The sequence below is a fragment of the Theropithecus gelada genome, chromosome 12 (genome assembly GCF_003255815.1).
Source record: "Theropithecus gelada isolate Dixy chromosome 12, Tgel_1.0, whole genome shotgun sequence".
In the NCBI taxonomy this organism is placed as follows: domain Eukaryota; kingdom Metazoa; phylum Chordata; class Mammalia; order Primates; family Cercopithecidae; genus Theropithecus; species Theropithecus gelada.
The window spans coordinates 96021931-96049551 of NC_037680.1; the positions used below are offsets into that span (position 1 = coordinate 96021931).

The 27621-nt window shown below is 49.0% G+C and overlaps 1 protein-coding gene across 9 annotated transcripts; it reads right to left on the minus strand.

The window, feature by feature from the left end:
• DNPEP (aspartyl aminopeptidase) lies at positions 1 to 26703 on the minus strand. 9 transcript variants are annotated; one of them, XM_025404952.1, is made up of 15 exons: positions 26535 to 26703; positions 14195 to 14288; positions 14017 to 14105; positions 13789 to 13902; positions 13416 to 13541; positions 13103 to 13233; positions 12767 to 12842; positions 12572 to 12679; positions 11509 to 11586; positions 9852 to 9935; positions 8517 to 8677; positions 8094 to 8133; positions 7883 to 7984; positions 802 to 969; positions 1 to 290 (listed from the first exon to the last, which is right to left on the minus strand). In XM_025404952.1, the coding sequence occupies exons 1-15, from the start codon at positions 26592 to 26594 to the stop codon at positions 240 to 242; spliced, it is 1482 nt and encodes a 493-aa protein (XP_025260737.1). In that variant the 5' UTR covers positions 26595 to 26703; the 3' UTR covers positions 1 to 239. The 9 variants fall into 9 exon arrangements, with proteins under 9 accessions (XP_025260737.1, XP_025260743.1, XP_025260738.1 ...); XM_025404958.1 differs by lacking the exon at positions 26535 to 26703 and adding an exon at positions 14882 to 15057 and having other exon boundaries at positions 14017 to 14073; XM_025404953.1 differs by lacking the exon at positions 26535 to 26703 and adding an exon at positions 14882 to 15057.
• Between the last annotated feature and the right edge of the window lie 918 nt (positions 26704 to 27621).

Genomic DNA, 27621 nt, shown 5'->3' on the forward strand with positions numbered 1-27621 from the left:
GAGATTTAAAATCAGATTTAAAACCATCATCTCCCAGGAGTGTGGCCTCCTCCACCTGCTCCCCAACTGTTCTGGTTCCAAAGGTTCAAGCCAGGTTCAACTCCCACTCCTCTAGTCTCCAAATAAGCATAGCACGGAGAGTCTGAGTGAAAATCCACTTTAATAATCCAGCTTCAGCTCAGCTAAGAACTTCCCCTCTCAGGTGCAAAGGGATAGCAGGGAAGTCTTTCCAAGAGGGCTCAATCCACTAAGAGATTATGGCTCAGAGAAGGGAACAGCTCAAAGAAGCCCTATAATGGGAGGCAACATGGAATTTGAAATTAGTGAGTGACCAGATGGAGATGTCCTACCACCCACCTCACACCAACATTATGTTCCAGCAGGAGAAGCACCGAGGTTTCATCTGTTCTTGACAGCCACCCCAGTCTTCTCAGCCCTGATCCCCTCTTCCCATCCCTTCATTTTCCATTTCTTTGGGTCAGGGCCCCTGAGCCTTGAGAAGAATATGTACCGTTGTTTTATCTCTTTTTTCTCTTTTGTAGAGACATGGTCTTGCCATGTTGCTCAGGCGGGTCTCAAACTCCTGGCCTAAGCAATCATCCCACCTTCCAAAGTGTTGACATTACAGCATGAGCCATTGTGGTTGGCCAGGACCCTTGTTTTCCTACATGGCCCCAGTAAGACAACCAGCCCCCACTACTCAGGCCAGTCACTTTGTGATGGCAATGCTGTCCCAGCAACCAATCCAGGCACTAGAGGGGAAGAGCCCAGCTGCCATTGAGAGGGTCTGGGGTGGGTTACCTTGAAGAGGGTGAGGGTCTGGAGGACTCCTGTAGTGCAGGCCATCTCCCGGATAGAGTGCATGGCCAGTTGGGGGCTGCCTAAATCTAGCACCCGCAGCCCCAGCCGAGAAGCCAAGATAGGTCCAATGGTGGTTCCACAAGGGGAGTCATTCCGGACCATGAGATCCTAGGGGGAGAAGGAGACTCATGAGCAATATGCAGTGTGTGCTCATCAGAGCCAAGGAGGACGCCATCTTAGAACTGCAGGGCGGGAAGGGGCTTGGGAGACGGTCCATTCGGAGCAAAAATCAAAGCCAATGCTAAATGGCAGACCCCAAAGGACAATATATTCTGAATTGGTCCCATTCGCTCTCCATCACCACCACCCTAGTTCCAATCCATTCTCCACACAGCAGGAAGGGGGATTTTAAAAAGTATCCATCCTTGTCACCCTCTTGCTTAATATCCACACCCAGAGAAAAAGAACACTCAGTGATATTAATGTCTTTAAAAATATTGCTACTGACATTTTGAAATGATTTTCTTTATATTATGGTAAAAGAGTCAATAAGAAAATGAAAATACGATGCTAGATATCAAGGTTTTCAGTGTAAGAGGAAACAGAATTACAAAATCAAATTGGTAATAACTATTTAACTAACCAAGAATAATTTTATGAATAAGAATTACGGTATTAACTCATGATTTTTATTTAAACATTTTTATTTTATTTTATTTATTTTGAGATGTAGTCTCCCTGCGATGCCCAGGCTGGAGCGCAGTGGCACGACCTCAGCTCACTGCAACCTCTGCCTCCTGGGTTCAAGTGATTCTCCTGCCTCAGCCTCCCGAGCAGCTGGGATTACAGGCACCCACCACCACGCCCAGCTAATTATTATGTTTTTAGTAGAGATGGGGTTTCACCATATTGGCCAGGCTGTTCTCAAACTCCTGACCTCAACTGATCCATCCATCTCGGCCTCTCCAAGTGCTGGGATTACAGGCCTGAGCTACTGCACCTGGCTTCATGATTTTTAAAATATGTACTTTTTTCTTGCTGTGTCCATGGAAATGTTCCCAAAGTACCATCCCCTCCCCAAAGAACAATGAACACTTGCAGTGCCAGACCATGGTCTCTAATACCATTGCTCATCAAAAGCTACTGAGTCTGGGGGGTGAAATGAACAAGACACGCCTGCAATTTTTGTTGTTCCAAAGAGCAAGGAGACTTCCAAGAGTCAAAGGCCACAGGGGTTATGCTGAAGGGGCTCCCATTGGTCAAAGCCATGACAATTCACACATCAAATATAATAATTATAGTGGACACTGAATAAATGAAATTCCATGATCTATGATAGTCAGAAAGGGAAAAGCAGGCCAGGTGTGCTGGCTCACACCTGTAATCCCAGGACTTTGGGAGGCCAAGGCGGGCAGATCACATAATGCCAGGAGTTCGAGACCAGCCTGGTCAACATGGTGAAACCCTGTCTCTATTAAAAATACAAGAAACAGGCTGGGTGCGGTGGCTCACGCCTATAATCCCAGCATTTTGGGAGGCCGAGGTGGGCGGATCACGAGGTCAGGAGATCAACACCATCCTGGCTAACAGGGTGAAACCCTGTCTCTACTAAAAATACAAAAAAATTAGCCGGGCCTGGTGGTGGGCACCTGTAGTCCCAGTTACTCGGGAGGCTGAGGGCAGGAGAATGGCGTGAACCCAGCAGGTGGAGCTTGAAGTAAGCCGAGATCACGCCACTGCACTTCAGCCTGGGCGACAGAGCAAGATTCTAACTCAAAGGAAAAAGAAAAAAAAAATACAAGAAACAGCCAGGCATGGCGGCTCATGCCTGTAATCCTAGCACTTTGGGAGGCCCAGACGGGCGGATCACGAGGCCAGGTGATCGAGACCATCCTGGCTAACACGGTGAAACCCCATCTCTACTAAAAATATAAAAAAATTAGCCGGGCGTGGTGGTGGGCGCCTGTAGTCCCAGCTACTCAGGAGGCTGAGGGCAGGAGAATGGTGTGAACCCAGGAGGCGGAGCTTGAAGCGAGCCAAGATCACGCCACTGCACTTCAGCCTGGGCGACAGAGCAAGATTCCAACTCAAAGAAAAAAGGAAAAAAAAAAAAAAAAAATACAAGAAACAGCCAGGCATGGTGGTGCACGCCTGTAATCCCAGCTACTCGGGTGGCTGAGGCATGAGAATCTCTTGAACCTGGGGGGAGGAGGTTGCAGTGAGCAGAGCCTGGGCGACAGAGCGAGACCCTGTCTTAAAAAAAAAAAAAGGAAAAAGGAAAAGGAAATATCCTTCTTTGTCACTATTTGAGATGACATTTCACCTTGAAAAGTGGATAACAGAAAGAATTAGCATTTATCCTGCTTTCCAATAGGAATGATATTCCATGATAACCAAAGAACCCTAGTTGATTGGAGGGAAGAAGTTCCACTTCACAGAAGAATGGAAGACTGAAAGAATTCAGGGGAAGCGGGCATTTTTCGGTAAATTCTAATGAAATTACTGATTTAGGCAAGGATTACTGTGTTAAAACCATTAGGTGTCTGGTTAATAGGGAACTCATCACTTATATGGGTCACTGTCAGGTCAATAGTGGGAAAACCACCATATAATGAAGGGGTAAGAGGCCATCACTGGTCCAGTGGTCAATCTTTGCAAGGCTAAGGGTGGCCCACCCAGATATCATGTGTGTGATGCCATATGAATACACCAGCCATGTCTTCTAGCCAAAAATGTTTAACTTGAGGCTGGGCACAGTGGCTTACGCCTGTAATCCTAGCACTTTCAGAGGCTGAGGTGGATGGATCACTTGAGGTCAGGAGTTCAAGACCAGTCTGGCCAACATGGTGAAACCCTGTCTCTACTAAAAATACAAAAATTAGCTGGGCATCATGGTGCACACGTGTAATCCCAGCTACTTTGGAGGCTGAGACAGAAGGATCGCTTGAACTGGGGAGGTGGAGGTTGCAATGAGCCGAGATCACGCCATTAGACTCCAGCCTAGGCAACAGAGTGAGACTCTCACTCTGTCAAAAAAAAAAAAAAAAAAGTTTAACTTGAATGCATCAAGTCTTTAGAAATTCCAGTTGATAGGAAATACAGGGCTTACAGACAAGCAAAAGACACCATGGGGCAGCAAGGAGACATATCCAGAAGTTTCTTGAATAAGCCAATGTAAAAAGGGGTGGAAGGAACTGTGCTACGTTAGAAGACATTTAAGCAACATATTAGCCAAATATAACGCATGGTCCTGAGTTGGATACTAGGGTGGGTCAAATAACTGTAAAAAAAATATTTTGAGGATAACTGGGGAAAATGGAAAGTTATCTGTGCATTAGATGAGGTACAAGTTTACTGAAACAACAATTTCCTGAAATGGGGTTGAGACTGGTAGATCATGCCTGTAATCCCAGCAGTTTGGGAGGCCAAGATAGGAGGATTGCTTGAAGCCAGGAGTTCAAGACCAGCCTGGGCAACATAGCAAGAACCCCATTTTAACTAAAAATAGAAAATTAGCCAGCATGGTGGCATGCATCTGCAGTACCAGCTACTTGGGAGGTTGAGGCAGGAAGATCTCCTGAGCTCAGGAGTTTGAGGGTGCAGTGAGCTATGATCATGCCACTGCACTCCATCCTGGGAGACAAAGCAAGACCGTTTCTAATTTTAAAAAAACAATTTAAAAAAAACTGAAATAGAAAGGTGAAGATGACTGAGTGAAAAGAGGCAACAAAAATATATCCAATATAATATCATTTTTAAAAACTGTATATGAAGTTCATGCATAGAAAAAAATCTGGAAGACTACACCAAATTTCTGCAGATTAGTGTTTTACTTTCTCATCTCTATCTGTATTTTCTAATTTTCTAAAATACATGTGTCCTACTTCTGCCGTAAGTTATTAAAGAAAAATCTCCCAATGTCTTCTCACTGCCTTAGAATAAAATTGAAATGCCCTTCCATGGCCTAGGTATTCCTGCATGATCACTGAGCTGGACCTCTTCCCTGACCCCCTCCTGCTCTCATCCTGGCTCTACCATCCTGCCTTTCTCTCCTCCTAATAGAGAGCTCATTCCTGGTCCCCTTGGGGCCTTTCTACTTGTGCCCTCTGGCTGGGACGCTCCCATAACTGCTTGTTTCTCAGTGGTTAGGTCTCAGCTCCAATATCCAATATCAGAGAAGGCTTTCTGGGGCAGAACAATTCAGCTTTCTGAAAGGAAGAGCTAGCACTGTACAGCAGAAAGAGCCCTGGGCTGGGAGTCAGGATGCCGCGGTTCTACGCCTGACTATGCCAGAACTTGCCTGCTATGATTGTCACTGGACCACCCATGCCTGAGTCCCTGATATAGACAGGTAGATAGATATAGAAATAGACAGTCATGCACTACATAGTGACACTTCAGTCAAGGATAGACTACATGACAGTGGTCTCATAAGATTATAATGGAGCTAAAAAATTCCTGTCGCCTAGTGACATCACAGCTGTTGCAATGTTGTGGCACAATGCATGACTCACTTGTCTGTGATGACGCCGGTGTACATAAATCTACCGTGCTGCCAGTCATATAAAAGCATAACACATGCAATTATGTACAGCATGCAATACCTAAGAATGATAATAAATGACTATGTTATGGTTTATGTGTTTACTATATTATGCTTTTTATTGTTATTTATTTATTTTGAGACGGCGTTTCACTCGTTGCCCAGGCTGGAGTGCAATGGCGCCATCTTGGCTCCCTGCAACCTCTGCCTCCCAGGTTCAAGCGATTCTCCTGTCCCAGCCTCCTGAGAAGCTGGGATTACAGGTGTGCACCACTGCACCCAGCTAATTTTTGTATTTTCAGTAGAGACGGGGTTTCACCATGTTGGCCAACTGGTTTTGAACTCCTGACTTCAAGTGATCCGCCCGCCTCGGCCTCCCAAAGTGCTAGGATTACAGGCGTAAGCCACAATGCCTGGTCTATTGTTATTTTAGAATGTACTCCTACTTATTGGGGAAAAAAAAAAAGTTAACTGTAAAACAGCCTCAGGCAGGTTCTTTAGGAGCTGTGCCAGAAGGAGCTTTGCCAGAAGAAGGCATTGTTATCATAGCAGATAGCAGCTCCCTGAATGTCAATATCCCTGAAGACCTTCCAGTGGGACAAGATGTTGAGGTGGAAGACAGGGACATTGATAATCCTGATCCTGTATAGGCCTAGGCTAATGTGTATGTTTCTGTCTTGGTTTTTAACCAAAAAGTTAAAAAATTTTAAAAATAACTAAAAATTTTTAAAATAGAAAAAAGCTTATAGAATAAGGATACAAAAATTATTTTGAATAGCTGTACTATGTGCTTGTGTTTTAAGCCAAGTGTTATTACAAAGGAGTTAAAAATTTAAAAAATGGAAGTTTATAAAGCAAAAAAGTTGGCCGGGCGCAGTAGCTCACGCCTGTACTCCCAACACTTTCGGAGGCCGAGGCAGGCAGATCACAAGGTCAGGAGTTCGAGACCAGCCCGACCAACAGGGTGAAACCCCATCTCTACTAAAAATACAAAAATTAGCTGGGCGTGGTGGTGGGTGCCTGTAATCCCAGCTACTCAGGAGGCTGAGGCAGGAGAATTGCTTGAACCAGGGAGATGGAGGTTGCAGTGAGCCGAGATCGCGCCACTGCACTCCAGCCTGGGTGACAAAGCAAGACTCCATTTCAAAAATAAATAAATAAATAAATAAATAAATAAATAAATAAATAAATTACAGTAAGCTAATTTATTGTTGAAGAAATACAATTTTCAAAATAAATGTAGTGAAGCCTAAGTGTCCAGCATTGATAAAATCTGCACTAGTGTATAGTACTGTCCTAGGCCTTCACATTCACTCACCACTCAGGGCAACTTCGAGTGCCGTAAGCTCCATTCATAAGTGCCCTATACAGGTGGACCATTTTTAATCTTTTATAACATATGCTTGCTGTACCTTTTCTTTTTCTTTCTCTTTTTTTTTTTTGTTTTTTGTTTTTTGGAGACAGGGTCTCACTCTGTCACCCAGGCTGGTGTGCAATGGCAAGATCTCAGCTCACTGCAACCTCCACCTCCCGGGCTCAAGAGATCCTTCCCAAGTAGGGAAAGCCTCCCAAGTAGCTGGGACTACAGGCATGCACCACCATGCCTGGCTAATTTTTGTATTTTTTGGTAGGATGGGGTTTCACCATGTTGGCCAGGGTGGTTTTGAACTCCTGACCTCAAGTGATCTGCCTGTCTTAGCCTCCCAAAGTGCTGGGATTACAGGTGTGAGCCAACGTGCCTGGCCTCCTGTACCTTTTCTATGTTTAGATATACTTACCATTTTGTTACAATTACCTACAGTTTTCAGCATAGTAAGAAGCCGTACAGGTTTGCAGCCTAGGAGCAATGGGCTACACCACACAGCCTGGGTGCACAGCAGGCTGTCCGTCTAGGTTTGTGTATGTACACTCCATGATGCTCACACAACAACCAAATTGCCTAATGATGCCATTTCCTAGAACATATCCCTATTGTTAAGCGATGCATGACAGTATATGTGTGTATATATGTGTATATACGATACTGTTACATACATATATGTATACAACATATATATGTACACAAACACACTGAGGAGAAAGGACCAGATGGCTGATTTCTCAGGCAAGAGAGAAAATGAGTAGCTGGGGTTCCATACTCCCCAGCCCTGAACTTTCCCTGTGGAAGCCCCTAGGGTGTGTACGAGACACAGGAAAGTGGGGGTGCTGCAGGGAAAGACAGGCCTACCGTGTGCCAGGAGCACACTGTACCTTCAGTCTTCATAGAAATCCAGCAAAGTAGGCATCACTATCACTATTCTACAGATGTGGAAACTGAGACTTAGAAAGGCTAGGAGACTAGTCCAAGGTCACACAGCTAGCACCGCAGCAGAGCCAGCATGGAATCCAGCTATATCCAAAATCCCTACTTTTCTCACTCTACTGGGACCCCCTCCACTGAAGGCCATCTACCAGGTTCCCCGTTCATGGAGGACTCATCTGTTTGTGTCCCCACCAAGCTCCCTCCATCACACCTTCCCAGGCAGGGCCCGCCCTCACCTGCAGGGGGACCTTGACTTTGTTGGCCACCTCTCGGATCAGGGCCTCTGACACTGCGTTTGAGGCATAGCGTTGCTTGCTGTTCACCTTGATCACGGGGCCCTGGGGAGAGCCAAGGGTGAGGCAGAGGTAATGACAGGCCCAAAGGGAATGAGTGGGGGCCCAGAACAGCCAGGCCTCCAAGTCCCCAGGGAGGAATGGCACATCTCACCTTGTGGAATAAGGGCCGGTGGTTCTCCTCATGCTTGTCCCTGTAAGAGACAGGTAAGGGCCAGGCATAGCAAACAGGAGGAGGCCTGTCAACACTCACCACCCTCCCATGGCAGACATCACTAATAGATCACCACTCTTTCCCGCCCAGCCCAGTGGGACTTTAGAGTCATTCCATACACAGGGTTCCTCTAGTAATAGATGAAAACAAGTTTGTAGACAAAGGCTATTCCACACACCTGGGTTAGGCATTGCATGACTTTGATCGAGTTGGTCTCGGAGTAGTGAAAAGGAAGTGCCCCTGAACCTCCCAGCAGAATGAAGAAGGGAGAAAGGAAGAGGCTGGGGCCAGGGCAGAGCCTTGAGGCAGGCTACACTTGGGTCCCCAGTTATGTGAAGACTGTGACTGGCACTAGAGACTCACAGGTAGTTGGGATGCACAGCATGGGCCATGTCTGCGCTGATCATGAAGGACTTGGGTATGGCTTCCTCAAAGGCCGTCGGGTGCTGGCACGAGGCTGAGATCCGCCGCAGCACCAGCTCTGTCAGTAGTGACTGTGCTCCCTGTGCACTCTCAGACCCCACCTGGCGACAGCAGAGTCCTGACTCTGGGAATCTGGGCTCAGGGGCCTGATCTTGGAAGCCAGTGAGAGGGGTCCACTGCCCAACTAGCCCAAAACCCCACTGAGTCACTGGGTGTTCTTAGCAACACCCCTAACCTGGGGTCATCACTGAACACTGGACAGTGGGCTGAGGCCAAACTAACTCGCAGTCTTAACAGTACTGATGGGTTTCCTGCACTACTCCCCTTCCTCCTCCTGTGACCCTCACATCACAGGATGACAGGGTCATCCTGTGACCCTCAGCAGAGGTGCCCCACCACACTGGTTAATTTTCTTTTATGCATATGACAGAGACTGCTAACTGTCCATGATATCTTTTATAACAGAACACCCAAGTTGTAGTTGAGCACTTAACTACCTAGCTAGAGATGACATTCCCAGGCTCCCCTGCAGCTAAGTTCTGTGGAACGTAAGCAGTGATGAATGTCATTTCTGGATTACACCCTTAAAGCCAGGGGGTGTCTACTGCCCCTTTTGTATTTTTAGTAGAGACGGGGTTTCACCGTGTTAGCCAGGATGGTCTCGATCTCCTGACCTCGTGATCCGCCTGTCTCAGTCTCCCAAAGTGCTAGGATTACAGGCGTGAGCCGCGCCCAGCCTTCTTTTCTTTTCTTTTCTTTTTTTTTTTGCCAAATTCAAATTGCCCTTCCTACTAACTCAGTGCAGACATGATGGCCAGAGCTGGAACGGCCACCCTGAATCCTGAAATGGAAGTCATGTGTTCAGGATGGCAGGGACCCCTACTAAACTGTTAACTCTGACCTGGGTTGTTACATGAGAGAGCACTATCTGTTCCAGCTCTCTTATGCAGCTGAGACTGCAGCCTCACACACACAGGCATCATGAGGACCTACTCTGTGCTGAGCCCTGGGGCTACGAGGATGGACTGGGTAGAGTCCCTGTCCTAAAGGAAGAAGCTCACCATGTGGCACAAAGAGAGATACAGGAAAGACGGTCACCCTCGAATAAGCAGATGTATGTTGAGTCAGAGGAGACACCAAGTGCTAAGAAGGCCCAGGTGGCATCTCCCCTGTCTTTGGGGCCCCCAGAAAAGCCCTGGCTCATGGTGGATGCCTGGCACAAGTTGGCTGTGGAAGACTCTGCAGAGGGGACCCTCCCCAGAACCCTCCACGTACCTCTTCGTTGTCATACAGTGTGATCATGCGCACATGAGGCTCCGTGGCCAGGGAGCCAGGGCCTGCACAGGAATCTATCAAGGCCTGGTTCAGGGAAGGAAATGAGAACATCATCTCCAACTTCCTTCTGCTGGAACTCAGTCCACCAGCACTTTGGGTGTGCACACTTCCCCGTCCACCAGCACCTTGGGTGTACACGTTCCCCTGTCTGCCTTCCGTGGCCATGGCTTTTATCAATTAGGGCACTGCCTGGCAGAGGGTGTGGTGGGGACCTTTCTTTTCTTTTTTTTTGTCGAGATAGAGTCTCGCTCTGTCGCCCAGGCTGGAGCGCGATGGTGCGATCTCGGCTCACTGCAAGCCCCGCCTCCAGGGTTCACGCCATTCTCCTGCCTCAGCCTCCCAAGTAGCTGGGACTATATGCGCCCGCCACCACACCAGGCTAATTTTTTTTTTGTATTTTTAGTAGAGATGGGGTTTCACCGTGTTAGCCAGGATGGTCTCAATCTCCTGACCTCGTGATCCGCCCGTCTCGGCCTCCCAAAGTGCTGGGATTACAGGCGTGAGCCACCGTGCCCAGCCTTCTTTTCTTTCCTTTTCCTTTTTTTTTTTTTTTGCCAAATCAATAGCTACATAGGTAGAAACCTTTAGGGTGTGGTAGGGACCGACTTCCTTCCTTCCTTCTTTCTTTCCTTCCTTCCTTCTTTCTTTCCTTCCTTCCTTCCTCCTTCCTTCCTTCCTTCCTCCTTCCTTCCTTCCTTCCCTCCCTCCCCCTTCACTCCTTCCTTTTCTTCCTCTTGTTGCCAAATCAATAGCTAGGTAGAAACCTTTTCAACTGGGACAGGAGGCACCATCCTTTGGGTGTTCTCTACCTTCCCATGCAAAAGCCAGTAGGAAGATGTGGAGGAAGAAGAGACGAAGAGCTGAGAGTCCTGGAAAGTCAAAAGGCTACACAGATCACATAAACTGATTGGCCTCAGGGAAAAGACTAACGTTCAAAGAGGTGACAGACTCCATCAAGGTGACATGACTGGCTGGCTGCCTGCAGAAGTGGATGCAGGTCCCAGGTCCGGCTCTGGTCTCAGTTACAGCTCAAAGCCTATCTCCAGCCACAGGATTATAGGGAAGGAAATGCAGAAAAAGGCAGAGGGAGATCAAGGGCAAGAGCAGAGAAAGAAAGGGAATTGACTAGGGTGGAGAGAAGGTGGGGAATAGCAAGGTGACTAGGAAGACAGGCTACCTGACTGAGATCCCAAGAAACAGGGAGAAGGCTGGGGCTTAAGCCTGAGGGGTGGAGTAGGAAGCAGAAGGAGGTGGATGATACTGCCTTGTGGGATGATAAGGCCTTTCCCTGAGGCAGAGGTTAACTTCAGGAGAAGCAGCAGGAGCAAGGCTAGGATAAGACACCGTGGTGCTCTAATCAACTTGTCAGCCTTCCTCTTGCCTCAACCCCCTGACAGTGCAAGGACAGAGTCCAAAGGTAGTGATGCTGAGGCTGCAGCATTTAGGGCCCCCTCCTGGTCCATCCAGCACCAGCAGACTGAGCAGGTAGACAATGGCCCTCTCTCACAACCTGCTGGGGCTTTAGGCAGCTCTTCCGACCCCAAACATGCCATCTCTGCTGGTGGTATGTACTGCCTAGGGTGCCCCAGCTCCTCACCTGCAGGGCACAGAAGCAACTGTGCAGATTGTCCAGCCGAGGAGCAAAGATGAACTCATCATAGGCACCACCCAAGACCTAGAGAGATAAGACAGTCAGCCCGACCTTCAACCCTCCACCCTCACTCACCTTTCTTTTGCTCCCAAGGGCCTCCTTGGTTTCTTGTGCAACCTCTCCCTGACCCCGGGCTTAGTGCACTATTTTCTTTTTTCTTTTTTTTGAGATGAAGGTTCGCTCTTGTTGCCCAGTCTGAAGTGCAATGGCTTGATCTCAGCTCACTGCAACTTCTGCCTCCTGGGTTCCAAGGATTCTCGTGCCTCAGCCTCCTGAGTAGCTGGGATTACAGGCACGCACCACCAGGCCCAGCTCATTTTTGTATTTTTATTAGAGACGGGGTTTCACCATGTCGGTCAGGCTAGTCTTGAACTCCTGACCTTATGTGATTCCTCCCGCCTCGGCCTCCCAAAGTGTTGGGATTCCTTGCTGGGCAGGACTGAGCAGAGACTGGAGAAGGGGGCTGGGCTGGCGCTGAGGAACAGAAGGGTGGAGGCCAATAGCTTTTGACCTCTTCCTGTGGGTCAAGAAGAGGAAGGGCTGAATTGTTACCAAAAAGCCCAAAGAAGTAAACAGAGGAAACCAGTCAAAAAACAGAAACAGAAACTCAGTACATGTTCAAGCAGTACAGAGCATCCAAAGATTTAGCAATCTCTGACCATCAGCAACAGCGAGACAGAGAACAGATGGCCACATCCAGACCTCTTTCCCTAAGCAGTTCAGTGTCAGTGTGGGTCAAAGCAGACAGGGCCCACCTATAGAAGAAACTCCTGTGGAATCTGTAAAAAGGGCCAATTCCAAGACAGTCCTAGCAGGCAGGTCTGGGGTGGAGAACTTGTCTTTTTGAGAATCACCACCTAGAAACAGTGAGGGATGTGTCTACTGGGAAGAATGGGGATGAGAGTCACTGAGGGCTTGGTGGAGGTGAAGGGTGCTTCAGCAAGACTGGCTATGGGTGGCTGGGATCCTGGAGGCCCTCCACCCACAGGTTCCTACAGCCAGTCCTCACCGCAGGCTGGGTGTCTGCAAGGCAGAGCTCCATCTCCACTATGTCCTTGGGGCTCAGCCCCAGATGGGCACAGAGCAGAGACATGAGGACCGAATGGTGCCGCTCCTCCTGCAGAGCAGAAAGACGCTGGGAAGAGTCCATTCCTCCTCTCCTCCCCTCTTCTCAGGGGACTCCCCATGATCAGGGGACTCTTACCGCAGCACTGAGAGGCCCTGGCTCAGGAGTCCCCTTCTCCAGCTCCTCCTGGATGGCTGTGGCAAGAATGGGGACTCTGTGGGGAGACGTGGGTTGGCGGGGGATTGTGAGGAGGGCACAGCAGAGTGGGGCATCTGGTAAGTTCAGGTGCCTCCTGATGGGCAACTGCCCCTGCCCTTCAATTCCCAGCCCACTCCCCAAATGGCAAGGCTGTGAGGACCCTTAGAAATTAACTGGGTCCCAAGAGTAAAATGTGACTGTGGCTACCATTAGGTAATAATCACCTGATATCATTCTCCACCCCTCCCAGCCACCGCAGCCCCACCCCAGTCTCACAGGTGCATCTCTGTGTTAGGCCCAAAGTTCTCGTTGACGTTTTGCTGCAGATGGATGGCCAGGTGTGGGATGCGAAGAATAGGCCGTTCCACATGCACCAGCCGCTGCTCCAGCCGACCTGAGGTAGGGCACTGTGGCCAGCCAGACCAAGTCAGCCCAGGGTGCCTCCTACCCCAGTGGTCAGTCTTCACTCAGACTAAGCAGGATGGTCCTCTGACCAGACTGCCTCCACCCCTCTTCCCCACGGGTACCCTGAGGAGTGTGGCAGTCAGTCTTCCAAGGAGGCTCTGCCATTCCCAACCTCGGTTCCCACCTTGACAATGACGCGTCCAGCCAGAGTCAGGTCACGGTCAAACCAGGTGCTCCAGATCCCGCCACCATAGGTCTCCACACCGACTTGCTGGAAGCCCACCTGGCTGCGGCGAGACCGACGTTTCACCTGAGTGTAAAGATGGGGAAGAAATCAGAGAAGGCTTCATGACGAGATGTGGAGATGAGACTTCAGCTACACAGACAGCGGATATTAGTGTCACATGAAAGACTCAAAGTGTGGAGAAAGAGGCCAAAAAGTTTACATTCTCCCTTACTCCAGGGGATAGAGGCTCCAGTTGGTACCTCCTGGTTCTCTTTTGCCCTGTACTCCCCCTGACATCTCCTCCCACCCCAACACCGTCCCATTTCCTTACCCGGAGGCAGGGGCTGTCCGTGTGGGCCCCGATGAGGCTGAAGCCATTGCCAGGAACATACTGGCCCCCTACAGCAAAAGCTATGATGGTAGAGGAGTTCCTAGTCATGAAGTACTGAGGAGAAGGCGAGGAAAGACAGGGGTGTGAGTTGCATTAGCCATCTGGCACACAGGGCTTTGAGACCCAGCCTAGGGACCCGCCTTTCCATCCCCATCCCACCCCCAGTACCTTGCTCTCCGGCTTAATATTCCATTTCTCAGTCTCCTTGAGTTCACTGAAGCCAGCCTGGAGAAGGCGGTTGCGGCATTCAGCCACAGCTGTGGGAAAAGCACCCTCTCACAGCGATGGAAGCTGGTGAGGGACACATCAGCCTCCACCCTTCTCCCTTGCCCTGGCCACCACTTACCGTGGAAAGGAGAGGGACTCCGGTTCACGAACTTGAGGAGTTCCTTGGCCGCAGTCTGCACCGCCTCTTGGCGGGCCTTACCGTTCATGGCCACCTAGGGGAGGGTGCGCTCAGACTTTTACGAGGTCTGGGACCCCTGACCTTTCACCCAGGTTCCGAGGATTCTCCCATCCCCACCCCCAGAAGTGACCACTCCAAGGCACAAACCTCTGCTTACGCCCGTCCCCACCGACAGACCCAAACCCAGGGCTGAAACTCTCCGTTGAAACCTTCAGCCCGCCGGCCCAGGATCACGACCCGGGCCCGCCCCTTAATCCGAACTTTAGCCCGACTCCCTAAGTCCCACCCCCATGTTCCTGCCCAGCTAGGAAATCCTGTTCTGCTCCCAAACTCCGGGATCCCAAGCGGGCCCTATACTCTGAGGCGGCCTGCATCACGTGCACGTCTCCAGCCCGGAGCCAAAGCCCTGTACTCCAAGGAACACCCTGACTCCTCCCCATCCACCTAGTCTCTCGCAGGACTCCCCCTTCCAGTCCCAGGAACGTCGTCAGGTCACCCTCCGCGAGGCTTTCGGTTTCGCTTTGGGTCGGGCGGCCCCACTGCAGCACCGCGCTAAGCTTGGGCCCGGGAGGGCGCCGGACCCGGTTTGGGATCGAAATTCAAGCGGGGCCGTCGGGAGCCACCTACTTGCATGGCTCCGCGCGTCGGGCCGTGTCCGCTCATCCGGCCTCCGGGCTCGGCCCGCCCCCACCGCGCCGCCTGCCCCGCCCCTCACCAGCCCTGCAAGTCCTCCGCGTGCACCTTCAGGCCGAGCCGCACGCGCAGGCCGTCATCAGGCTTCCCCGGCCGCCCAGCCCCGCCCCGCCCCAGGCCGGGCCGCCCCGCCCCTCGGCGGGCTTACCCTATGTGCTCCGCCCCTAACTGGGCCCCCACCACCTGCCTTGCACCCGCCCTTGCTCCGCCCCAAGCTTGGCCGCCCCGTCCGCCCCGCCCCTCGCCAGGCAGCACGGCCCGCCGTGCCCCTAGTCAAGCTTCCTCGTCCGCCCCGCCTCTCGCCAGGCTGCACCGCCCTCCCCGCTTTGCCCCGCCCCTCACCGGGTTTCCCCCCTCCGCTTCGGCCCTCGCTGTACCCCACCACTCGCCCTGCCCCCGCCCTTGCTCCGCCCCTAGTCTGGCCGCACAGCCCGCCCCGCCCTTCGTCAGGCCTCCCTGCGCGTCCCGCCCCTAGTCAGGCAGTGGCGCCCACTCCGCCCCGCTCCTCCCCAGGCTGCGCCACACGCCCCGCCCCTAGTCACGCTTCTTCGTCCGCCCCGCCCCCTCGCCGTACCGTCCGCCCCGCTTCCGCCCCATCCCTCTCCAGGCCGCGCCTCCGCCTTCGCCCCGCCCCCGTCTCCGCCCCTGCGGGGGCTGCCCGCCCCGCACCCCCCTCGCCCCCGCCGCGCGACCCGCAGCTGCCGCCAGGGCCCTCTGCCGCCGCGGAGGTGCTAGGACAGCCGCGGACGGCCCCCTTCCCCGTGCCCCGTGCAGCAAGGCCAATAAAAATCTCGCCCCTTCCAGCTCACCGGGTCCAAAGGGTACGGTACAAAGTGCTGTCTCTCGCCACAGCCGCCCTTGTGACAAAGCAATAAGGCTAATGTCCATGGGGAGCTCACGGTGAGCTTTAGCTTTATGATAAAGCTTGGCTTGTTACCTCGTTTAATCTTTACAACTGGCCCATCAACTATGTACTCTTACTGTCCCCAGTTTATGCATGGATAAGGAAAGCTGAGATACGGAGACGAGTGATCCATCGAGTAATAAACGGCACAGGTGGGGTTTGAGCTCCATCAATTTGATTGCAGAGGCTTTGAACAACCCTACAGGCTTCTCTCAGATCTTTTCTGGACCTTTTTCTATACACTTTGGTAAGTATTATGTTACATGGGAGGTCCACAAGGGACACAGAAGTTGACTTGCCCAAGATCACATAGCTGTTTGGGTGAATCTGTTTGGGTGAATTTGACTCTGATGTCTGTGCCCTTTCCATTTGTTAAAACAACAGAAAAAAAAATTCCATATTACTGGCATTTCCAGTATTCCCATGTCAGGAGTAGTGAGTAGCAGTTTTAAACCCTATGCACCTTCCTAGATGCAGGAACTGATCAGGACTCTTGGTGGCCTCTAGATCCCAAACAGGGCCCAGCTACTAGGGGTCCAATCAAAATTCCAGACATGACAGGTTTATGGAGCAACCTGCCGTCTATATACGTGGGGTCGGGAGTGACAGGGTGGGATAGGGAGAGGCTGGAAAGGTCCTGCAGCCCTCACTTCAAACTAGTAGATATGGCAGGGGAGTTTTCAAGAATTCACGCACTAGATGCTGGCTGAAATTCATGGCATTCCCTAACCGTTTGTTGAAATACCGTTATGGGTCTGGTGCAGTGGCTCACGCCTGTAATCCCAGCACTTTGGGAGGCCGAGGTGGGTAGATCACTTGAGGTCAGGAGTTCGTGACCAGTCTGGCCAGCATGGTGAAACCCTGTCTATACTAAAAATACAAAAATTAGACGGGCGTGGTGGCGCGTGCCTGTAATCCCAGCGGCTACCCGGGAGGCAGAGGCAAGAGAATCGCTTGAACCCAGGAGGCGGAGGTTGCAGTGAGCCAAGATCGTGCCACTGCACTCCAGCCTGGGCGACAGCGTGAGACTCTGTCTCTACATACATACGTACATACATACATACATACCATTATGTATTAAGCTCAATGCTGAGCAGGACATGGAGAGAACGTTCTTGTCCTCCACCTCCTGGGGAGGGGACACATTCAAGGAGGACAGTGAAAGGGCTGAAATAAGGCTACAATGTATAAGGGAAGGAGACAACCTGAATAAGGAACCACTTTTAATGTTCTTTCTGATCACAGAAAAGAGTACATGCTTGTGTAATAGATTCAAACATCACCAAAATGCATAACTTAGAAAGTGAGCCAGGCGCGGTGGTTCACGCCTGTAATCCCAGCACTTTGGGAGGCCGAGACGGGCGGATCACGAGGTCAGGAGATCGAGACCATCCTGGCTAACATGGTGAAACCCCGTTTCTACTAAAGATACAAAAAAAAAAAAAATTAGCCGGGTGTGGTGGTGGGCGCCTACAATCCCAGCTACTCGGGAGGCTGAGGCAGGAGAATGGTGTGAACCCGGAAGGCAAAGCTTGCAGTGAGCAGAGATTGCGCAGTTGCACTCTAGCCTGGGCGACAGAGCAAGACTGTCTCTGTCTGTAGGCGGAGACTGTAGGCGGAGGTTGCAGTGAGCCAACATCATGCCATTGCACTCCAGCCCAGGCGACAAGTGCAAGACTCCATCTCAAAAAATAAATAAAAATGAGATACCTTTCTTTTTATTTAGCAGATTAACAAAAATGGAAAAGATGGGTAATATCAAGTGTTGGAGAAGGCTTGGGGTAATGCAAGCGTTTTCTGGAGGCTAAAGCAACTCCATCTGGGAAGCTAATCTGCCATGTTGACTTTTCAACAACCTCTGTTCCAGGAATGACTCTAAGTTTTCTACTTTATCTACTATTACCATAAATCCTGCCATTAGGCAGATTCACATAGCATTCATGACTTTGCCTGAGGGATCAACTTCAATTATTCAACACACTCTTTCCCTATGGAGCCCTGGGTTTGCAGGGTAATCTACCATTTCATCTCTGAAAGTATGGCCTCTATTCATAAGTCCCTATGAAATGTTTCTTTCTGAGAGACTGGATATGTCAGCCTCTTTCTTCGACTTTTCAGCTTCCCTGAACTTTGGGGGTAGGTTTGCATAGACCTGCTCACCCCAGAAGACCTTTATACCCACATTTCTATGGTGTAAATGTTCCCCTTGGCCGATTTCAAGCTGTCGAGATGATGTCACTGAATGGAGTTGGGAAGAGCTGTGCAGAAGCATGCCATTATGTAGATTTCCACCATGCAGACACAATAGATAGACGGTAACATCAACAGCATAGATTTAAGAAGGCAGTAAAATGTTTGGAAAAGTGATGGATTTTTGGTTTTTATTATCTGTAATATAATGTATTTAATTGTAAGTGTATATAATTTAGTTTTTTTTTTTTTTTTTTTTTTAGACAGAGTCTTGCTCTGTTGCCCGGGCTGGAGTGCAGTGGCGCTATCTCAGCTCACTGCAAGCTCCGTCTCCAGGGTTCACGCCATTCTCCTGCCTCAGCCTCCCGAGTAGCTGGGACTACAGGCGCCCGCCACCTCGCCCGGCTAGTTTTTTGTATTTTTTAGTAGAGACGGGGTTTCACCGGGTTAGCCAGGATGGTCTCGATCTCCTGACCTCGTGATCCGCCCATCTCGGCCTCCCAAAGTGCTGGGATTACAGGCTTGAGCCACCGCGCCCGGCCTAGTTTTTTTTTTTAATGATTGCTGTGTTTAACAACAAACTCACCAAATTCCTGGAAATCTGACAATCAGTTCTCATGAGCTTGTCCAAGTTGGCCCCAGCACACTACTCCACTCATACTGTACATCTTTGCTACTAAATGTGTGATCTGTTGACCAGCAACATCGATAACATCTGGGAGCTTTTTAGAAATGCAGAACCTCAGGGCTTACCCCAGAGTTATTGAAGCAGCATCTGCATGTTAACAAGATTCCTAGATGATTTGAATGCTTGAGACACAGTATTTTAAAGTGCTGTGTAGCAGTTAATAAAAATTTCAAAAAAGGAGGTCAATCTTTAGGAACTGTTACAGAAAAGAATTCCAAATATACTGTTGAGTGAAAAAAAAAAGCAATTTCTAGAATGTAAGGTGAGGACATTTAGATAAAACTCACACAATGAGCTAAATTTATATTTCTAGACGTTATATAAATACATATGTAAATCGATAGAAACAGGTTTGGAAGGATAATGGTCACCTCTGGGTAAGGGAATGGTAATGGATTTGGAGTTCAGGTGGGAAAGTCATGGGATGACTAGAGATCAAGAAATAAAAAGTTTCTGAGAATCATTCTTGCCCTTGGCCTTCTGAGAAAATCTTCCCTGGCAGATCTTAGCTGATGTTTACAATGCTACCATTATTCATTCATCTTTTTGGTTTAACACATATTAAAGTGCAAATACTTTTGTGTGAACATAGCAGTCATTACATACACTTCATTGTGAGTTGATAGGATACATATGTCTTGTCTTGTCTTTTTTTTTTTTTTTTTTTGAGATGGAGACTCACTCTGTCGCCCAAGCTAGAGTGCAGTGGTGCCATCTCAGCTCACTGCAATCTCTGCCTCCTGGGTTCAAGTGATTCTCCTGCCTCAGCCTCCCAAGTAGCTGGGATTATAGGCACCCGCCACCACACCCAGTTAATTTTTTTTTTTTTTAAGATGGGGTCTCACTCTGTTGCCTAGGTTGGAGTGCAGTGGCGCCATTTTGGCTTACTGCAACCTCCATCTCCTGGGTTCCAGTGATTCTCTTGCTTCAGCCTCCTGAGTAGCTGGGATTACAAGCACGCATCACCATGCCTGGCTAATTTTTTGTATTTTTAGTAGAGACAGGGTTTCACTGTGTTGGCCAGGCTGGTCTTGAACTGGCCGCGAACAATAGCTAATTGGTCTAATAATAGCATTAACAATAACTGATGAGCTGAAAACATTTCAAAAATATCTCATAATGTTTTAAGAAAGTTTACAAATATGTGTTGGGCTGTATTCAAAGCTGTCCTGGGCTGCATGCGGTCCATGGGCGGTGGGTTGGACAAGCTTGCCCTTTTTTAAAAAAATTTATTTTTATTTTTATTTTTTATTTTTTGAGAAAGAGTATCACTCTGTTGCCCAGGCTGGAGTACAGTGGCATGATCTCAGCTCAGCGCAACCTCTGCCTCCTGGGTTCAAGTGATTCTCCTGCCTCAGCATCTCAAGCAGCTCACAAGCATGAGCCACCAAGCCAGGCTGATTTCTGTATTTTTAGTAGAGATGGGGTTTCACCATGTTGGCCAGGCTGGTCTTGAACTCCTGACCTCAAGTGATCTATCTGCCTTGGCCTCCCAAAGTGCTGGGATTACAGGTGTGAGCCACTGTACCCAGCCAGACAGGCTTGCTTTAAACTCAATCACTAACCTAAGTGTGTTCTTTGTACTGCCCAGAGGTCCTATTGCATCTCCTGGACCATTTGCTGCTTTGCTCTCCTGGAGGACAGTTTCATCCAGTGTCCTCCTCCATCCCTACCCTCAGCTGAGGACCATTGTTCCCATTTTACTGTGAAAATAGAAGCCTTCAAAAGAGAATTTCTGCAAGTTTTAAGCTGCCACGCCTAGGCTCCTACCAGCATCTGAGCTCCATATTCTGCTGTCCTCATTTCTGTGGGTGAACCATCTGTGCTCCTATCCAAGGCCACCCTCTCCACTTGTGCACAAGATTCCACCCGTCTTGCTTACGTAAGGGCACCATGTCAACAGTTCTTCCCTTTCTCCTGCATTATCAATCTCCACAGTTCTGGTGGGTCAAGCTGATTAACATATACATGTGCTATAATTTCTCCCATGAAAAAATAATCCTCTCTTAACCCCCAGTCTCCCTCCAGCAGTGGCCTCATTTTCCTTCTCCTCTTTATGTAAATCTCTTTTAAAAAGAGCTATCTAGACTGACTTTTTCCCGATTCCTCTTCTCTCTTTCTCTTGTAAACCCTCAAGAATGAGGTTTTACCACCATCATCCCACTACAACTTTTCTTGTCAAGGTCAAAAACAACCTCCACAATGCTGAACCCAATGGTCAATTTTCAGTCCTCATTGTCCTTGACCCATGGGTCCTATTTGACATAGCTGCTTGCTCTCCTGGGAGCACTCTCTTCACTTGGCCTCCTAGACACTTACTACCCTCACCACCACTCCTTTGGGTCTCTTCTGGCTCCTCCTCATCTTCCATCGCTAATGTTATTATTATTTTATTATTTTCATGTTTTTAAAATAGAGATGAGGTCTCACTATGTTGGCCAGGCTGGTCTCCAACTCCGACCTCAAGTGATACTCTTACCTGGGGCTCCCAAATTGCTGAGATTACAGGCATGAGCCACCGTGCCTGGCCTCATCTCCCATCTTTAAATGGAAGGCCTCAGGGCTCAGTGCTTAGAATTCTCTCTACCCTCACTCCCTTGCTAATCTCCAATCTCATGACTTTAAATAGCATCTATACCCTGACAATTGTCAAATTTGCATATCCCTAGCCCATATATCTCTTCTGAACTATATATATTCTCATATATCCAATTGTTTTTGCACAGTTTCCGTGTGTGCCTAATAGGAATCTCCAGTGTAATATGTCTTAATCTGAACTCCTTGTTCCCCAAACCTATTCCATCCACATTCTTCCCATCTCAGTGTTGTGCTGAACCCCTGTCCACTCCAATAGGGAAGGCCCCAGGTTCAAGAGGCCAAAGAAGAGACCCAGAGCCAGCAAACAAGACAAGATTTTTTTTGGAGAGGGCGTCTCACTCTGTCGCCCAGGCTGAAGTGCAGTGTTGCAATCTCGGCTCACTGCAACCTCCACCCCCTGGGTTCAAGCGATTCTCCTGCCTCAGCCTCCTCAGGATTACAGACATGCACAACCACGCCCAGCTAATTTTTATATTTTTAGTAGAGACGGGGTTTCGCTATGTTGGCCAGGCTGGTCTCAAACTCCTGACCTCAAGCAATCTGCCCGCCTCGGCCTCTCAAAGTGCTGGGATCACAGGGGTGAGCCACTGGGCCTGGCTGACATGGGGTCTATTGAGGAGAACTTACATATAAGATGGTCCAGTGGTGGTGAGCGGGACAGTAGAACCGCTGTCACCTGCAGAAAGCATGCATTTTCACTCAACACCCGCTCTATAACAACCTCCACCTGGCAACCTTCATTTAACCCAAAATAAAGGGCTTCGATCCCCTTGTTCCACAGGATGGGAAGGGGGCTCAGAGGTTCCTCATAGATGAGGATCTCTAGGCTGCCCACTCCAGGATTTCTCAGCTCAGAACTCCAAACACATATCAAGTATATCTGCCATTCAGCGTCATTCTCAGGGTGTGCTTCGGTTATTGCTGTCAGATGTGTCTGCCATACATTCAGTAAATGGCAACTCTGTCCTTCCAATTTCAGGTCATAACTCTTGGTGTTAGCCTTGGTGCATCTCTTTCTCTTGCACCCCATGTCAGATCCATCAGCAAACCCTGCCTCCCGAGCTCCTTCACAAAGCCTTCCCTAGCGTCTCCAGAGGGAAGTGCTCAGGGAGGCCAGTCCTCCCCTCCTAGCGCCGGTATCATCTCCTATCTTAGGATCCACAGGAAGAAGTCTCTGTCAACTGGAAGTAACCTGCTGGCCTGTGACGTGTAATCAATTTTACTTTGCTGCTGCAATCCTCAGTGCCTGGCAGGTAGTGGATATACAATAAACACTTACTGAATTAAAGAAATTTTGAAAAATAATTGTTCTTTGTGAAAAAGGACCCTCATGGGATAATACTCAGCAATAGAAAGGAACAAGTGGTTGCTAAATGCAATACCATGGCTGGATCTCAGGTGCCTTATGCTGAGTGAAAAAAATGACAAAATTATAGAGATGGAGAACAGATTAGTGGTTGCTCAGGGCTGGGGAGGATTCGGGGAGGGATGTGTGTGACTATGAAGGGGTGGCTCAGGAACATCTTAATGGTGATGGATAGTTATATGTCTTGATTATAGTGGTGGTTATGACTCTACCCGTGATAAAATTAGGGTTGCCAAATGAAATACAGAATGCCCAATGTATTTGAACTTAAGAAAAACAAGGGTCAGGCGTGGTGGCTTATGCCTGTAATCCCAGCACTTTGGGAGGCCAAGGCAGGTTGATCACTTGAGGTCAGGAGTTCGAGACCAGCCTGACCAACATGGTAAAACCCCATGTCTACTAAAAACACAAAAATTAGCCTGGTATGGTAGTGGGCACCTATGATCCCAGCTACTTGGGAGGCTGAGGCAGGAGAATCACATGAACCTGGGAGGTGGAGGTTGAAATGAGCTGAGATCGCGCCACTACACTCTAGCTTGGGCAACAGAGTGAGACTCCATCTCATAAAAAAAAAAAAAAAAAAAAAAAGGAATAATCTTTTCAGTATAAGTATGTCCCAAATATTGCGTAGGATATGCTTATACTAAAAACAAAATTTAACTGAGTTTCCTATATTTTCATTTGCTAAATCTGGCAAACCTGGAAAAAAATGGCATCAAACCCTATGCACACGCATTTTACCTATGTCACTTTCCTGAGTGTAATACTGTGCTGTGCTTATCTAAGATGTAACCATCTGGGCAAACTGAGTGGCGGGCACACAGACCTCTGTGTACAATTTCTGCAACCTCTTGGGAAGGTAAAATTATTTCCAAATAAAAAGGTTTTTAGAATGGCCCTCAAAGGAAAACCAACTGCTCCTGTTAGTGATGAAAACAAAGAGGTATAGGAAAGTGCTGGTTACTAACTCTGCATGCTTTATGGAATACTGTAAAACTGGCACTTCACAAAGGTCTTAAGATGTATCCCCCTTGAATGTCAATGCTCTTGTGTAGTTAGTGACAGTATAACAAAGCGGTTATGAGTGTGGGCTCGGGATCCACACACCTGGCTCACATCCTGGCTCCTGCATTTATTAGCTGTGGGTCGTGTTTGCCGTGTTGTGCCAGAGCCAGCCCCCCTCACCCCCCACCCCCATCTCTTTCCTGTTGCACATTCAGAGACATCAGGCAGGAAGCTTGAGACAGGCCTGCAAGTATTTACACTACTGAGATTGGCAAACACTACAAATCAGGCCATTTTTTTTCTTCCAGAGAGCTAGTTGGTTTTTTCTTTTCTTTTCCTTTTTTGAGACAGAGTTTCGCTCTGTTGCTCAGGCTGGAGTACAGTGGCGTGATCTTGGCTCACTGCAACTTCTGCCTTCTGGGTTCAAGTGATTCTCGTGCCTCAGCCTTCCAAGTAGTCTCCACATGATTAAGAATGTGGGTGGAATAGGTTTGGGGAACAAGGAGTTCAGATTAAGGCATTACACTGGAGATTCCTATTAGGCCCACACGGACACCGTGCAAAAACAACTGGATACGTGAGACTATATATAGTTTAGAAGGGATATCTGGGCTGGGGACATGTAAATTTGACAATTGTCAGGGTACAGATGCTATTTAAAGTCATGAGATTGGAGATTAGCAAGGGTTACAGGCATGTGCCACCATGCCTGGCTGATTTTTGTATTTTTAGTAGAGACAAGGTTTTGCCATGTTGGCCAGGCTGGTCTTAAACTCCTGACCTCAAGTGATTCCCCCGCCTTGGCCTCCCAAAGTACTGGGATTACAGGCGTGAGCCACTGTGGCTGGATACTTTTCTTTTTTTTAATTTTTAATTTTAGATGGAGTTTCACCATGTTGCCCACGCTGGTGGCAAACACCTGAACTCAAGCAGTCCTCCCATCTTGGCCGCCCAAAGTGTTAGGTTTACAGTTGTGAGCCATCACACCTGGCCCAGAGAGCTAGCTGTTAAACATCTACCATCACACCACAGACTTGGAGCCTTAGCATCCTCATCTGTAAATGAGAGGAAGATAATCATAACCTCGTAATGTTATGAGGAGTAAATGGGATAATGCATGTAGGGTGCTCATCACTGAGTTCTTCAAATAGTTAAGTGGACAGTACTTGTGAGCCAGTATTATCTCTCATTTTAAACTGTGAGCAACTTAAGCACAGGTCTATGCACCACTTCTTGATATCTTTAGTGCCTGGCCTGACATGTAGTAGGATCTCAATGAATGTTTACTAAATTAGTGAATAAATGGCAAATAATAGTAACTTGGGGCCGGGTGCGGTGGCTCATGCCTGTAATCCCAGCACTCTGGGAGGCCAAGGTGGGAGGATCACCTGAGGTCAGGGGTTCGAGGCCAGTCTGGCCAACATGTTGAAACCCTGTCTCTACTAAAAATACGAAAATGAGCTGGGTGTGGTGGTGCATGGCTGTAATCCTAGCTACTTAGGAGGATGAGGCAGGAGAATCGTTTGAACCCGGGAGGTGGAGGTTGCAGTGAGCCGAGATCGTACCACTGCACTCCAGCCTGGGCGACAGAGCAAGACTCCATCTCAAAAAAAAAAAAGTAACTTGGGGTAATATGCCTCTAGAAAACGTGGTCTTTTTCAGAAGACTTTTAGGACACACTTCTTAATCTTTAAACATGAGGGTTTTCAGGCCCTGTAGCAGGATGCCAGGGGGCCTGGGGTGCACTCCTAGCACCCGAGGGTAATGTCTGCCCTTGCAGGCCTGGCTCTGAGCCCCCAAGGAATACAGCTTCTGACGCACCCCCTCCAGGTGGCAGGCACAGGCCCTCGCCTTCCTCTCGGAGCCAAGATGGGGCATTTCTGGCTCTCAACCCGACTAGAGGTCATTTAATCCTCGCTGGATTTGTCCTGTTTATTTTAGTGAAGAGGGCTGTTTACTTTCAGTTCGTGTTTCTAGGGATGCTTACTCATTTTGCTTCCCGTTTGTTTACTCTTTGCAAGCACTTGAGTTTGAGTAAATATGTCTATAAAGTTCCAGGGACTGGGTGATTCTGCGTCTGCTATTTTAATGGCTTTTAAACAGTGTCTGCTCAGGTAGGCATTTTATAGATGGGTTGAAAAGATAGAAAATTCTGTTCTCAGTGGCCTTTGACTCCTTTCCAAACTGACAGCTGGCCACCAGCAGCTTAAGAATCATGGCTTTTCATCAGTAATAAAAATATCAAAGGCCAACAACCATCTCAAACAGAAACCGACCCACCCTGGTCCAGCAGACATGGGGCTTGGAAACTGACAGGTGTTTAAACTCTAAGGCAGTGTTTAGGGTGCGAATCCCCTGAGTGCTTTTTAAAATGCAGATTCATGAGCCCCATACCTGAAGATCCTGATTTGGAAGATTTGGGCTGAGGTCCAGGGATCTCCACTTTTAACAGGTGCTGCAAGTAATTCTGCCATCTTTAGATCACCCTGAGAAACACTCATCTAAATTCTCAAAAAACACTTGTGCCGATGGCTGGGTTGCCCTTGAACTCAGTTGTTGGGCAATGTGGAGCCAATAGGGCACCAGACAGGGTTGTTTGGAAAGATTAAGTCCTCCCAAGTTAGCCAAGATGATGATGAGTATTATTCTGTTAACCCACTTGCTGGAGGTCTAGTTTGTTAGCAGATTGAGAGCAGGGGACCCTATCTCATTCATCTCTTTATCCCCATAATGCCTAAGCCAGTGCGTGGCTCACGGAAGGCCGGTGCCCAGGAACATGTGTCTGCGCTGGCTGGGACACTCCTGCTGACCACAGAACTAGACAGGCCCCGGTTACCTTGTGGTAGCCACTGAGCCAGCTGTTGGGGACGAACATGGTGGAGAGGCTCCGAGCCATGGTGACCTATTCGCCTCCTCCCAAGGCCGGAGACTGGGTCTGAGTGGACAGGCCTGAACCGGGTGCCTTTGTTGCCAGATCATCCCCCTGCCTTGGGCCCCAACTTCCAGGGCTCTCCATCATCCCTAGAGCCCATTATGACATCATCAGTGCAATGTGAAGCAGTAACATCCTCAGGGAACCCCAAGCCTCAGGCTGACATACATGGTGGCCAATGTCTAAATGTTGGCACCTGACCTGGGGGCGGGATGTCTTGTATTCTGGGAGGCTAAGGATAGAGACTTTCTTCTTTCCTTGAAGAACTCCTCCCTCATTCTCCATTTTGGCCCCTTTGTTTGCTTCCTGCCAGCCAATGCTCTAATTATTTCACTAATACGTGTTTACTTTTTTATTGTCTGTCTCTCCCATCAGAATGTGAGCTCCAGGAGGACACGGCCCTCCCTGTTTCCTTGTTCCCTGCTGTGTCCCAGTATCAAGCACAGTGTCTGATGTAGTAAGTGCTCAATAAAGACTTTCTGGGGCATGAAGACATGAATGAGAGGCTTCACTGGCTCCGGTCATCCATTCATTTATTCATTCGAAATGCATGCCTTGTGCATCTGTTGTGGGCCAGGCTCTTGTCGACCTGAATAACTTCTATTTCTGCCCTGAGGAGCAGTCAACCTGGTGGCGGGCTGCTGGAGACACATCCTTTGTGTAATGCACTCTGACAGGGGCTATCTCTGAGCTCTAACAGAGATGGGGTTGCTTGGAGGAGCACGCTGTGGCAATGACAGGCTCTTAAACCAGAGAAATGGTATCTCGTCTAGCAGGATTTCCCGCGCCTGATTCAGGGAGCCCCATCTGCCCTGAGGCCTCTGCCTATGCTGACAACCACTGCTGCTTGTTTCTGCTAATATTGCAGCAGGGTGCTTCTATAGAAGCAATCTATAAAACACCATTTACAGCCATAACTGAACCACAAAAATCAATCCCCAACGCTCACTCCCATCAACAAACATGCTTTGAGGGCCTCCTGGGTGTGGCG